At 60.2% G+C, this 12,860-nt stretch overlaps 1 protein-coding gene across 16 annotated transcripts in view; it reads right to left on the bottom strand.

Annotated features, from left to right (window-relative positions):
* Positions 1-12,860, bottom strand: part of SEPTIN9 (septin 9) — a 174,274-nt gene that overhangs the window by 53,528 nt on the left and 107,886 nt on the right. For all 16 annotated transcript variants that reach the window (XR_007708973.1, XM_035561910.1, XM_035561913.2 and 13 more), the window contains 4 exons: positions 8,640-8,831; positions 5,570-5,698; positions 5,101-5,182; positions 3,752-3,889 (listed from right to left, as the gene is read on the bottom strand). Coding sequence is in view for 15 of the 16 variants with exons in the window: in XM_035561910.1 (XP_035417803.1) it covers positions 3,752-3,889; positions 5,101-5,182; positions 5,570-5,698; positions 8,640-8,831 (541 nt within the window). In the remaining variant the exon portion in view is untranslated. The remainder of the gene's footprint in view (positions 1-3,751; positions 3,890-5,100; positions 5,183-5,569; positions 5,699-8,639; positions 8,832-12,860) is intronic.

Genomic DNA, 12,860 nt, shown 5'->3' with positions numbered 1-12,860 from the left:
AGGACCTTCCCCAAGCCCCCGTGCCATTTGCACGCACGGCCCCGGGCGCTGGGCATGCAGCGTGAGGACAATCGAGTTCCTAACGCGAGCTCAGGAGCCACAGCTCACCCTGGGCCCCGGGAAAGAAAAGGAGTTTGGCTATTTAAAAAAAAAAAATAAAAAGAATGAAAAAGCACAAGGAAACCCCCACGGACACATCTGAGCAGAGTGCTGCTGGCAAGCATTGTTTGAGCTCTGCATAATGTATTTCCCAGACCTCCAAGGAAGCCATGCACTCATGTTCCTTTCCCAGCAGATTTCTTTCCCCTCCTTTCTCTTTGCTATTTCTCAAACAGCTTTCCCCCTTTAAAAGCCTCTTCCCCACCAAGACTGCGCTCCTCCCTCCTCCACCGGCTCTCCTTTCGGAGCACAGAGCGGGATGCACACGTAGCCAAGTTTCAGCCCAGGGGGCACACAGCCCACCTGCCCCCTCACCAAGCCCTCCCTGACACCTGCTGAGGACGTGAGGGTGGCGAAGCAGCACCACGAAGCTGCTCCCAGGACACACGAGGACTGGGTGGGAGAGGAGGGGATGAGCACAGGAGCCCTGTGAGCCAGCAGCACCAGGGGGCAGCTCCCAGGGTGTTCCAGAGCAAAATTCCCAAGCATTTCCTCCCAGCACATCCACAGCCTCGGGCAGCTGCAGCTCCCCCAGCCCACCTGCACCGGGGAGCCCCGAAAAACCTCAAGTATTTAAAGGAAGCGATGCTTTTCACAAAAAAAAAAAAAAAAAAAAAAGAGACCTGTTGCTGGAAGTCACAGTCACCCATCTGAAGGCAGCGAAGGGGAAAGAATGGCTTAAGGAGATTATGAGCGAAAAGAGCCTAATTTACACACTCCCTTATAATGCTGCACAGGACCAGGCTGACATGGCCAGGGCCACGATGGGGCGAGCCCAAACCTAATTCCTCTGAAATTCCTGCTGCACGGCACCGCCCGGGAGAGCAGGGACAGTTCTGGTGCTCAGCCACCACCGTCCTGCGACCGGGATGTGACCAGCAGCCCCGGGGGTCCAAACCAGGTCCAAAGCATCGACATTAGAGCTCAACGAGGATCAGCAAAGAAACCACTAAGTATACAAATAAGCAGAACAGCAAGAGAAAGTGAGTTATTTCTCAGCAACAAGCTGAGCCGTGCTTCCAGCCGACTCCAGCGAGCACCCGGCGGCCACCCAGCCCCACCAGCACCCTTGGGGGACCCAACCGAGGCTGCAAGAGGGGAAAGCGGCCGTGAGGTGTCTGCACATCAGCCAGCACCTCCAGCACATGCAGCAAATGGGGCTGCCGAGGCCAGGGCAGTATTTCAGAGTCACGTTTCGCAGCCTGGCAGTGCTTCACAGGGGTCAGAGCTGAGAAATTTATTGGGTGGCAAAGAGTTCGGCTTACGCAGCTACAGCCAAAAGCCCCTGCCAGCAGGTTACTTAGCCTCTGCAAACATGGTTTTACGGGAGTGTTACAAGAAGGACAGGGTGTGTGCAAGCTAGATGGGTTGCAAATCCTACCCTGACCTCCCTGCGAGGGGAGAGACATCGGCAGCGGAGAGGAAATTTCTCCCTGGATTAACCCTTGAGCAGCACGGCGGGGAGGCACGAGCCTGCACTAAATGCTGCAGCACCCGTGTGGAGCAGCGTCCCAAGCTCCTGTGCTCCAAAATGAGCTCAGAGCCCTGTCCCTGCTGCAGGACGGGCATCCACAGCTCATGGGCAGCATGGGGAGAGCACGTTGGGGCGATGAGCACCGTAACGTGGGCTTCACAAGGGGCAGAAGGGAAACCACTGCCTCGAGCTTTCAGAGAAGCAACATTTCCCATGGATTTCTTGCACCCAGTGGGGTTTGTCCCCCTTTCTGCAACCCGCAGCTTCACTCCTTCTCAATCTACTTCCATCCCCTTCCAGGAGGGGATGTGTGAGCCAGCTGCCCGTGGGGACACCTGGGCAGGGCAGGACGTCCCGGAGCAGTGGCCGGGCTGAGCGCTGGCCCCAGGCAGGCTATCGGGACCCGCCCGGCCGAGGCTGCAGCAGGGGGAGCAGGGTCTGTGCACGGCTCAGTAACAACGTCCTCCAACCGCCAGGCTAGCTCGGATATTGGAAACACATGTTCAGTGCAGAGAAAGAAAAAAAGCAGCTGAACTTCCCCGCAATTACTGCTAGCCGGCGGGTGAGAGAAACCAGAACGCGCCGCTGGAGAGGCTCCGGCAGGGGACGGGCTCTGCACCGCTGCTCCCCAACCCGCAAACTGAGCCCCATGGGATGCTGCCCTTCCAGGGGGACTGCCTGGGAAGCAGTGCCTGCACTCCTCCACGGCAGCACACCCAGATCTGCGATCTCTGCGCTCTGTGTCCGCAGAGCACACGCTTGCAAGGGTTAAACGCCTGAAGCCACGAGAAAAAGCCAGAGCGTGGCTCATGCTGCAATACCCCGACCTGGTCTGCAGATGGTTTGCAGATCTTTGCAGATCGGTCCCGAGATGAGCAGGACCAACAAGCCAGACTGGCCAAAACCATCGTCCCCTCCTAAAAGTTTTCTGCTTTATCAGGTTCTCTCGTGGCAGAACGTGTCAGCACGCCCTCCGCTCCTGCTCAGCAGCCCCAAGCAGAGGTGGGTGTAAAGGAAAAGCCCGAGGCCAGGGCTCCTGACCGGCTCGGTGGTGAGGCTCCTGCTCCCTCCTCGGAGGCTTTCAAGCCTCATCCGCACACGCAAGCCGTGCCTGTTACACAAGCAGAACATAACTGGCCCATGCAGTCATTTTATTCCAGCAAAGAATGCATTTTTGGTCTACCCACTGACAGAAGCAAAACAAAATCTTTTCTATTGGAATAAATCTCTACATGGGGCAGAGGAAAGGGCTGGCATTAATACAGCTCTGGCAGTCTGAATCTAACTTTTGAAAACAGACAAAAAAAAATTCCCCACGCAGACAAAGCCAGAAGTGGAAGGAATTGACACAAATCAAAAGGAAACTTCAGTCTCAGTTCGCGTTGCGGTGCTTTACGTTGCAGTTTTCGAAACACTAAAGTTCCCAAGATTTCCACTAGAGGCTATATGTCTCTAAAAGAAAAAAGGAGGGGGTGGGGTAAAGAAAAGCACCAGGTTTAGCCCTTTGATGCTGTCACTTGAGAAATGCCAGAGCCAGGAGAGCGCTGCGCAGAATAAACGGCATCCCACTCACAGACTAATCAAACAACCTACAAAATACCCTAAAAGGGTTAGGGTGTTTGTTCCCTCCGTACAGCAGCACTTCGCCCCTTACAAAGGCAGGGGCGCTGGGAAAAAAAAAAAAAAAAAAAAAAAAAAAGGTTCTCCTGTTTGCAGAGGCAGCCCCATCAAATTCGAGAGCCCACTGATTGATGTCCATCTGCTGGGCAAGCAAGGTGGCCAGAGCAAAGCAACAAACTGAGGCTCAGGGAGGCTGCAAGGGCCCTTGAGGAGAAGAGGAAACACCATGTTTTCCTTGGCTAAAGCAGCTCTGCAGATGCTACAGCCTTAGACAAGACAGTTTCACATGGGCTGCCTGAGCCTCCTTGCTGCTCCTGCACACAGCAGCACGAGACCTACCTGACTTGACCCTACCGGCTTCAGCCAGATGCTTGTGAAGGGCCCTGAGCTCCCCTCAGAGACCCCGAGGGACCCAAAGGATGCCCCCGAGCAGCTGAGCTGCGAGACTGGAGGCGGAGGGAAACGCCGAGGGGCTGAGGACGGCCGGTGGGTACGTACGAGTGGCCGGTGGCGGGGATGAAGTATATACAGCAGTGCACCCTGGTGTCAGGGATCCGCTTCTTGCGGTTGATGTTGATCTCCTCCTGCAGGTACTTCTCGTACTGGTCGTTGATGAACTTCATGATGGGCTGCCAGCTGCGGAGAGGCACAGACACAAGGTTGGGTTTTGGGGAGGGACCGGGACCACCCTCAGACTCCCCCTTGGCCTCTGAGCGGAGGATGCTTAGTGTCCTACAGCACCCTGTAAAACACACGAACTGAACCAAAACCCGCCCTTGCAGGGACGTTTTCCTTCCTATCAGCTCCCACTCACACAGCGACTGTGGGCGACGACGGAATCCCCAGGCTCACACGCTCACTGCTTGGCAGCTCCCCACGCCGCGGTGGGAGGGGATCTTACCGCCTGTTTTAAAGCAGCGAGTGCCTGAAATCCTCCCTTCCCTGCCCCAAAGGGCCAAGTGTCTCAACAGACCTCCCTCCTCTGCCCCAGGTCCTGGCTGCAGAGCAGGGCCGGGAGCATCCCCCAGCTCTCTGCACCACATCGTAGGGCAGGAGCAGGAGCATCCACCCCAGCTCACTACAGGTAGGAGCTCCTGAAATTGTCCGGTCCTTTCCAACACCGAAAGAGCCCAGGAAGCCCTACCAGACCAGCACAGCCATGCCCCCGTCCCCCCAGTCCCACCCCTGAGCCTTGCTGCGCAGCCTCCCGGTTTGTGCTCCAGGGCAGCGGCGCAGCAGAGCAGGTCCTCGGCTGCCTGGTCTCAGGGCGTCTTTGGACAGCCCCCAGCGTCCAGAGGAGGACAAGGCTGCTTCCAGGGTATCCTGGAAGTGCCAGCTACAGGGGGGGGGAGTGTGGGACAGGAGAGGGGAGCTGAATGCAGCTGGGGTCCAAACACCTCCCATTTCTCCCTGCCCCAGCAGTGGGTGCGCACATACAGGGGCTCGCGTTCGGCACATCCTCCTGCAGCCGGAGCCCCGCAGCGACACAGGACAGCCCTGCCCAGCACGTCCCGCACAGAGAGCCGCTGTCCCGAGGACATGTGGCAGGGCCCAGCCTCGGGGCCACATGAGCGAGGCCCAGGGACGAGCCCTGCTGGCACACAGCTGCTCCCGGCCCCGAACAAAGGGCATCTCACGGCACAGACAGCAGGACGTTTGTGGGTCCAGCGGCAGGGCCAGGGAGCGCGGCACCGCGCTGCCACCCTCACCAGCCCCTCTGCTCTGCTCCCCACAGAGCAGGGGCAGCACAGGACCACAGCCTGGCCCCCAGAACCAGCTCTGGGGCAGGATGGCCCGAGGATCGGATGCCTTCCCCCAGCACAGGCACGGCTGCCCAGCCAGCTCACCAGTTCTCGTTGTTGATGTGGTCCCCAAAGCCCGGGGTGTCGATGACCGTCAGCTTCATGCGAACCCCCTTCTCTTCGATCTCTGAAATGAGAAGAGAGCAGCTGTGTGAGGCAGCTCCCGAAATCAGCTGGACGTCCGGACTGGGCCCCCCCAGGGAAGAAAAGCGCCTTTACAGCTTCTCACAGGCACAAATAGGCCCTCCAGGGAACTCAGCACCACTTCTGCCCTGAAACTCAGCCCCCCACAACCGCCTCTCTTGTTCCCTTCCATCGTCATTAGGTCAGTGCTGGAGGGTAAAAAGAAGAGAGGCGTCTTCCCAGCCCCGTGAGCACCTCTGGATGGCCAAAGCCCCCTCGTGCAGATGGGAGTGGAGGTTTGTGGGGGCCCCCAGCCCCCCCAGGCCTGCCGGGACACAAGGCAGAGCAGGGCCGAAAGCCAAAGTGCCAGCTGGGCTCTGCAGAGCCTCACCGTGAGTGATGGATTTGATTTCAATGGTCTTGGGGATCCGCTCCTCAGAAGTTGGCTGTACAGATTTCCGGCTGATTTTGGACTTGAAGAGGGTGTTGATTAACGTGGATTTCCCCAAGCCGCTCTGACCTGGAAAGCAGCAGGACAAACCACAGTCAGCACTATCCCCTTTCCGGGTTAGTTTTTTTCAGGGACCGGCAGATGGAGAGGCTGACGAGACCCAGCCTGCAGCAGAGCTGCAGAAGGGAGGCAAGAGGTGCCAAGCTGCACCCCGAGGCTTGTTAAAAGATGTCAGAAAGGGGCAAGCGGGGCCAGGCACCGGTCTGGGGCCACGACAGCGTCACCAGCAGCCAGCACCATCACCCCGGCAGCTTCCAGCACCACCACATCACTCCTGCAGCCTCCCCACTGCAGCTCCCCTGGGAAGAGGAGCGAGCAGCTCCGTAAGCCCTTCGCTGGGCTGATTTAACGGCAGCAGCCTCCGACACCTGAGCCCTCTGCATCCGCTGCTGCTGCTCTGCCGGACTTGCTTTTGCTACAGACAGCCCCCTGGCTGCACGGAGCCTGGCTGCCCTAGGCCAGCAGCACCTGAGTCACGGAAACAACATCCCAGTGAGTGCAGCACATCCTGCGAGGGCAGAAAAAAGCAGCTTTTATGGTGTTACGGTGGCAGCTTTTACGGTGTTCGCTCAAATCAAGTGCCCCAACCCACCCAGGTTGCCCAAGGCAGCCAGAGCCAAGCCAGCAGCGGGGCTGGCCAGCGCCTTGGTCCTGGGCATTAGCCGCGGGCTGGCTGCCCCAGCCCCGTGACCGAGCAGCAGCCCGGAGCTGAGCTCCCAGCACTCCTCCTTTCAGCCGGCACGCTGCGGTCCCGCACAGGAGCGCCCCGCTCGCCTGCAGCCATCGCAGCGGGCTTAGGGGAGAAACACGGGGACCTGACTGGGGTCAAGGACTCCTGAAAGTAAGAAAGGCAACATCCACGGAACAACCCCAAACTGAAATTCTGCCTCGGTGCGGCTGATGAAACCCTTTGAAGGGGCCTGCTGGTACCCAGGGGTACAGGATTTTGGGCAGAGGGAAGCCCCCTGCCTGCAGACGTGCTCGATTCCCTCCGCCTCTGCCCAAGTCACCCCGCTCCTCCCTGGCTGACATTTCCCTTCTGTGACCCAGGGATTACAAGGATTTTAACGTAAGGACTCACAGCTTAGACCGGGTGGGAATAAAGGAGCCAAACCAATCCCAGGAGAAGCCTGACCTCCCCTCCTGGAGGAACACGGCAGAACGAGGGCAGCCCCTGCAGAGAGCCACCGTGCTCCGTGTCCCCTGCCACTGCATCGGCGGCGTCACACGCCACCAAAGCCCGTCCCAAAGGCACAACACGGCTGAAAGCAGCAGCTCTGGGCCGCCTGCTCCTCCTGGCTCCAGCAGAGCATCCCTGAACCCCCCAGGTCCCTCTGAGGGCACCCTGGGTGCTCCTCCCAGGTCTCCTGGCAGGGCCGGAGCTCGCCTTGTTCATGCTGCCACCGAATTCCCCAGGCTGCGGACAGCCTGCCCAGAGCCTGCTGGGGGAAGAACAAGGTTTTCCAGGCCCTTGGCATCATTTCTCCCAGCAGCCGCAAAGCAGAGAGCAGAGGAGCCTGTGCTCAGGAGGGAGGGAGCACGGGGAAGCCCGGAGCCGCTCTCCCAGGACATTCCCGGAGCAGCAGACGGGTGGGGGGGTGCCTCTCCTGGCAGGGGAGCGGGGGCTCAGCCCTTGAGATCTCACGTGCAGGCTCTCGGGATTAGTGCTGTGATCCCTCTGCCCTAGGAGTGCTGCTGAACTGGCTGCACAGAGCATTTTTCACATTAAAAATGTCACGAGAGCCTGCACAAACTGGTTCTGCAGCGGATGGGTTCGCAGTGACCTCCCAGCCCACAGCCGAGGGTGCCCTCCTCTCTGAGACCCATTTCTGCAGGAAAAAAAATCAAAAAGGGGAAATGCAGGGCATCAACAGAGCCCGCTGGGAAGCTACAGGGCAGCTACAGGCTTCACAGAACTAGCAAACTCCTTGGATCAGGCCCTCCTGCACCCCCAGGATGCTCCCCAGGGCTTCTGGGGGAGGTCCCCAGCACATGGGTGTCCCTACCCAAGGCTGCAGCCCCACACAGCTCCTCGCAGGAGGAAATGATGGGAAGACCCCCCCCATCACACCACTGCCACAGCCTTCCCCCTCTCCCTCCCCACAAGCAGGGACCCCCCAGCCTCTCTTACGAAGTTTCACATCCCCAAAGGAGCCACCAGCACCCAGCTGCGAGCCGAACAGCCCAGCCACCCAAACCTCTTCTTTATCTGCACCGCCAGATACCCGCAGCATTTCCCCCCTCGCTTACCGAGCCCGTCCTTCCCCTGCCTTGCTGCCCCTCCAGCCCAAGGGCCGTCAGCACACGACGCAGGCGTTGCCACACAGCCAGGAGCAGAGCGCCGGGTGCCACCGAGCCCGCACGGGATGCAGAGCCCAGCATGGGAAGCATCCAACGCGGGACCGACCCCGCTGCAGCCCCCTCATAGCGTGGGTTCCTCTGCTGTCCGGGCTTCCCGGCACCACCTCATAAATACGGGAAAACTCACAAGCAGGCATTTCAGCCCAATTGCTGGAAACGCCAGCAAACGTCAAGGTGCTGGTATTCCAGCACGTCAGCATTACCACGCTCCCTGACTTCTCAGGGCCAGAAGCACTGCAGGGCTCCCCGCACAGCACCCAGAGAAGGCTGCTGTCACCCTCCGCAGGGTTACTGACACCTCCCAAGGCTCTCTTCTTGGGAATGCGCCTACAGACGACGCACCCCAACCTCCAGGAAGGTGCACGGGACCACAGCCAGCTCCAGGCTGCGTCCCACCCCGGCTTTAAGTACTGCTGACTTGAAGCCAGCGCTCTGGAAGCAGGATTTGCTGACTCCTGCAGCAGAGCCACCGCCACGGAGCTGAACTGCTGCGCCCGAGGAGGGTACGGAGAGGACAAACATTGTCACAACAGAAAACAAACAGCTCGTTGAGCACGCTGCCGGCAGCTGGCCCGGGGGGAGCGCTCACCCACGACCATGATGTTGAACTCGAAGCCCTGCTTCATGGCTTTCCGTCTCATCTGCTCCAGGATGGCGTCTATCCCCACGTAGCCGAAGTCTGCCGCCGGCTTCTCCGGCCGCGCCGGCGCCGCCTGCTTGGGGCCGGCATCCCGCGGGGTGTCCGTCATGCCGGGTGCGTGGCTGGGAACGGCCTCGGGACCTGGGGAGGCAGAGAGAGAGCAGTCAGGGGCGGAAAAGGGCCGGGCACACCGCGGTGCTCCTTCGGGCAGGGCACAGGAGGAGCTGCCTGCCCTGTCCCAAGAAGGAATAAGGCGCACGCGGCATCTCTGCACCAAGAGGGGATTTGGGGCATTTGGAGGCCAAGAGCAGGCACACAGCATCTTCCTTCACCTGTAATTATCTCAAATTTGGGATTACAGTTTTTAACACATGCACCTTGATCCCCGCCCCCGTTACCGAGCCTACTGGAGCACAGCAAAAGGGCACGGCCCTGCAGCCTGGTGTGCAGGGGGAGCACCTCGGGGCACCCCGCCCCCGGCACCGTGGGCAGCCCCCTGCCAGCAGCCGGTCCCTCGCCCCGAGCAGAGCCGGGCCCAGCACCAGGGAAGCCCTCAGCATGAGCCCAGAGTTCGTGCAGTGAGGGTGACGAAGGCTTTCAGCAGAACAGCCCTGTGCCACGACACTGCCATTAAAAACTCCTAATGCTGTAATTACAGTGCTACGATGACTGCCGGTGTAAATGCCTCACGGCCACATTTTGGGGAGCTGGACAGCTCTCTGTCACACAGAGAAGGTCTCCCCGTCCCATGCCTGCTCTGAGCTGCCACCGACACAGTGCGGTGCCCGCAGGCCCCAGCTCGCCCCTCACTGCCCCACCCCAGCGCACACCGCCAAGAACCGAAAACCAACACATCTGCCCCAAAATGGGTTGCAGCAGAAAGTGCCTGCGCGGTGACGGAGCCGTCACGATGCTGCCCCGGTTCTGCCACCGTCTGTCAGAGGGAAAGCAAAAAGCCTTCAGCTTTCTGGAGAAATTGGGCGCTTGTCCCACCCGCAGGGCGGCTACGGAGCGCGCAGCTCACCAACGCGCTTCAGGGCTCCTGCTATAAAGGAGGCAGATGCCTCTGGAGGATGAGGGAGAAACAAACGTGCATCTATCTGCTGCCTCATTCCACGTCCTCACCAGAAAAGGTGGCGGCACCGTCCCCTCCCGCGGGCAGGACCGCCGCTGCCAGGCAGGAAGGAGGCCGTGGGGGCCACGGGGCGATGCGCTCTGCTCGCAGCCCAAGCACGGAGCGTGCACAAGCTCGGCCCCAGCTCTTTGCAAGCTCCTGGTGGAGCCGTGAGCCACGCCGAGGATGCTCCTGGAACGCAGGCGTGGAGAGGGAAGCAGCTGAGGGGTTAGGAAGACACAGTGAGAGCCTCCCCCAGCCCAGGCTGCTGCTGCTCGATGCCCAGCTCTCCGCATCACCAGCCAAAGCGTTCCATTTCCGTGTAGCTTTTTGCCAAGGTCCCCGTTCTCGTATCTCAAAGCACCGCTACAGACCTCAGCTCCTTTTCTGGCTCAATGGCCTCACCCCACCGCTACTTCTGACCTCTGATGAGGTGCTGGGTGCCTTCCTCTCCCTGCCTCCCAAGGGATCTGAGCGCAGGGCGCAGGCGGTGCCGAGGGGCTCCCTCCCAGCACAACTCCCCCCATCCCTTCCCCACCGGTGACCAGCAGAGCCCAGGGCCCAGCACCAGCCCAGAGCCAGCTGCGAGGCAGAAGCCCTCACATCCTGCAAGCACAGCGCACTTTGAGTCAAGCAGGAAAAAAACAAACCAAACCAGAACTGATCACCAAGACCGATACGGGTGGCTCTGAACGCTTTTTTCCACCCCCCAGCCCCGGGCTGTGCAGAGCAGCGTTACTCACGGAGCCGCTGGGGAGCAAACACGCAGGTCTGGCACACGCAGCAGCAAGCTGCTCCTCCCGGCTCTGCACCAGGCACACACACAAATTCGGGCTGTAGCACAGCTGGCAGCATGCTGCTGGCTGCTCCTTTAACAGATTACAGGCCCGGCACGCCAGAGGCCCTTCCATAGGTCCTGAGTTAGCGCTGCTTCAAAGTGGCAAGGCCAAAAGTGGAAAAAAAACCCGACATACCGCTAGAAAAATGATAAATCACGTGGGAAGTTTGTGCCACCAGAAGAACGAGGTTATGAAACGCTTCAACTGCTGCCGGCACCGGGAGGGCCGCAGGTAGGGCACCCAAGTGTTAGAGCCTGAAGCACGCCGGCCCTGTAGGACAGGGAAACTGGTACAGGTGAGGTCCAGAAGGAAAATTAAACAAATGGAGTGGGAAAGCATCCCCTGCTTGTTGGGGAGCATCCGCAGCACCTCCTTGCTGCTCTCCAGCCCTGCTAGCAAGCAGCCGGCAGCCAGCAGGAGGGGTGACCCCCTCCCACACTGCCCCCCCGGCACAGGGAACAGCCTTGCAGCACTTCACCTCGATGCAGCAAGGAGGGCTCGGGACCCAACAGCCAGCCAAAAGCCACGGGAGGCGAGGAGTTCCCACGCACCACGGTTTGTGGCCGCGGAGCACGCAGGCGCGCGGCCACCAAGGTGCACCCGCGCGGCATGGCCAGCAGCGCGGCCCACGCTGCTCCAGCTGGCCTGCAGGAAGAAATGAGTTAAAGGACAAGGCGTCCCAGCATCTGGCTGCGGCTTGGGGAAATAATAAATAAATATGTTGCAACGAGGAGGGATCTGCGGGCCAACCGGGATGCACAGACACCAACTGCCCAGCGGGCTCCCGAGGGAAATGTTGCAACCCACACATTCGCTCTTCCCTTTGAGCTTCCCATCGAGGCAGCAGCCTGGGAAGAGCTGAGGCTCTGCTACCAAGCACGGACCCGAGCGTCCCGCTCGACTGCAAGAAATTTGTGCCAGCCTTAGAGGCAGGATGCGGCCGAGCCGCGGGACCTCTGTGGTGCACGGCACAGGCACACGGGGCTGTGCTGATGGGTGGCAGGGAGCGCTCTCGGCAGGCGTTTGTCTCAAGTAGAAAGACCCTGGAATGGAATTGGAACAGGAGCAGTGGCTGCCCCAGGACTGCACCGCAGGGAGCTGGATTGAACCCTCGTGTTCTCCACGGGGACGGCGCCAAAACGGCGACACTCGGTGTGCCAGCACCGCCCGCCCGGCCACAGCGCGGTGGGAAGGGATGAATTAACAAACATACAACGCTGTGAGAAACGCCTGGTTGGTGCTGAGCCCTGGCAGCAGCAGGATCAGGCCTCAAACACCGCCGCCTTTCAGTGCCACCAGGACACAGCTGCTCCGGGCCTCCCCCATGGAGGCAGCCGGGGAAGCGCAGGGGCTGCTCACATTGCCCATGGGACCGGGAGCCCTGCGCTCCCTCCAGCTCCCCCGCACGTGTCCCTGGACAAACACGACCTGTGCAGCAACTTGTGGACAGCCGTACCCGAGATGTCCTCTGCCAGGGAAACCCCTCCACGCAGGCACCGGAGAGGCAGAGACCGCAGGGCAGCGCCGCGCCGAGCACAAGGCAACGCGCGGCTGCGGCACGGGCTCCGGGGTGACTTCGGACAGCTGCTCCCGAGTTCGTTTTGCCAAAGGTTCGGGGCTGTTGCGCTGTAATTAATGCACGCGAGATGGAAGCCAAGGCCAACATCTGCGAAACAGCCGCTGAAAGGCACCCCCAGGGCGGGGAGCCCCCAGAGGACACAGCGGGAGGGTCCCCGTGGGATGGGCTTCGCAAAATGACTTTGGGGAACCGCTGGGATTGCTGGGGAACCGCTGCACCGACAACGGGCTGTAGGCAGGGCTGCAAACACCGGGGTGGGCTCAATGCTGCCCCCAAAACAACCCACCTCATGGAATCCTCACGGAAAATTTGGGAGAGGGACCAGTGGGAGACCAGAACTTGCACTGCGGACACACAAAGCTGAGCAACCTTTGCAGAGGCTGAAGCAGGAACATCTCTGGCAGCCCCACGACCAGCCCGCAGAAGACGAGGATGCTGCACAGAGCTTTCTGGGGTGGGGATAACTGTAACTCCACGTCCCTCCACGCAGCACTTGGTGCTAGACTGGAAACACATCAGGCTTCCAGGTCTGCTGGACGGGTTTGCGCTATCACGGAGAGAAGATTCCTAGCAGGGAACAACAGCGTACATCAGTCAGCTGAGGGCAGGAAAACTTAACAGCTTCCCAGGCAGCTGAG

The sequence above is a fragment of the Cygnus atratus genome, chromosome 18 (genome assembly GCF_013377495.2).
Source record: "Cygnus atratus isolate AKBS03 ecotype Queensland, Australia chromosome 18, CAtr_DNAZoo_HiC_assembly, whole genome shotgun sequence".
NCBI lineage: Eukaryota > Metazoa > Chordata > Aves > Anseriformes > Anatidae > Cygnus > Cygnus atratus.
Note: the sequence above shows the minus strand (reverse complement) of the source record. Positions and strands in the feature narration are given on the sequence as shown.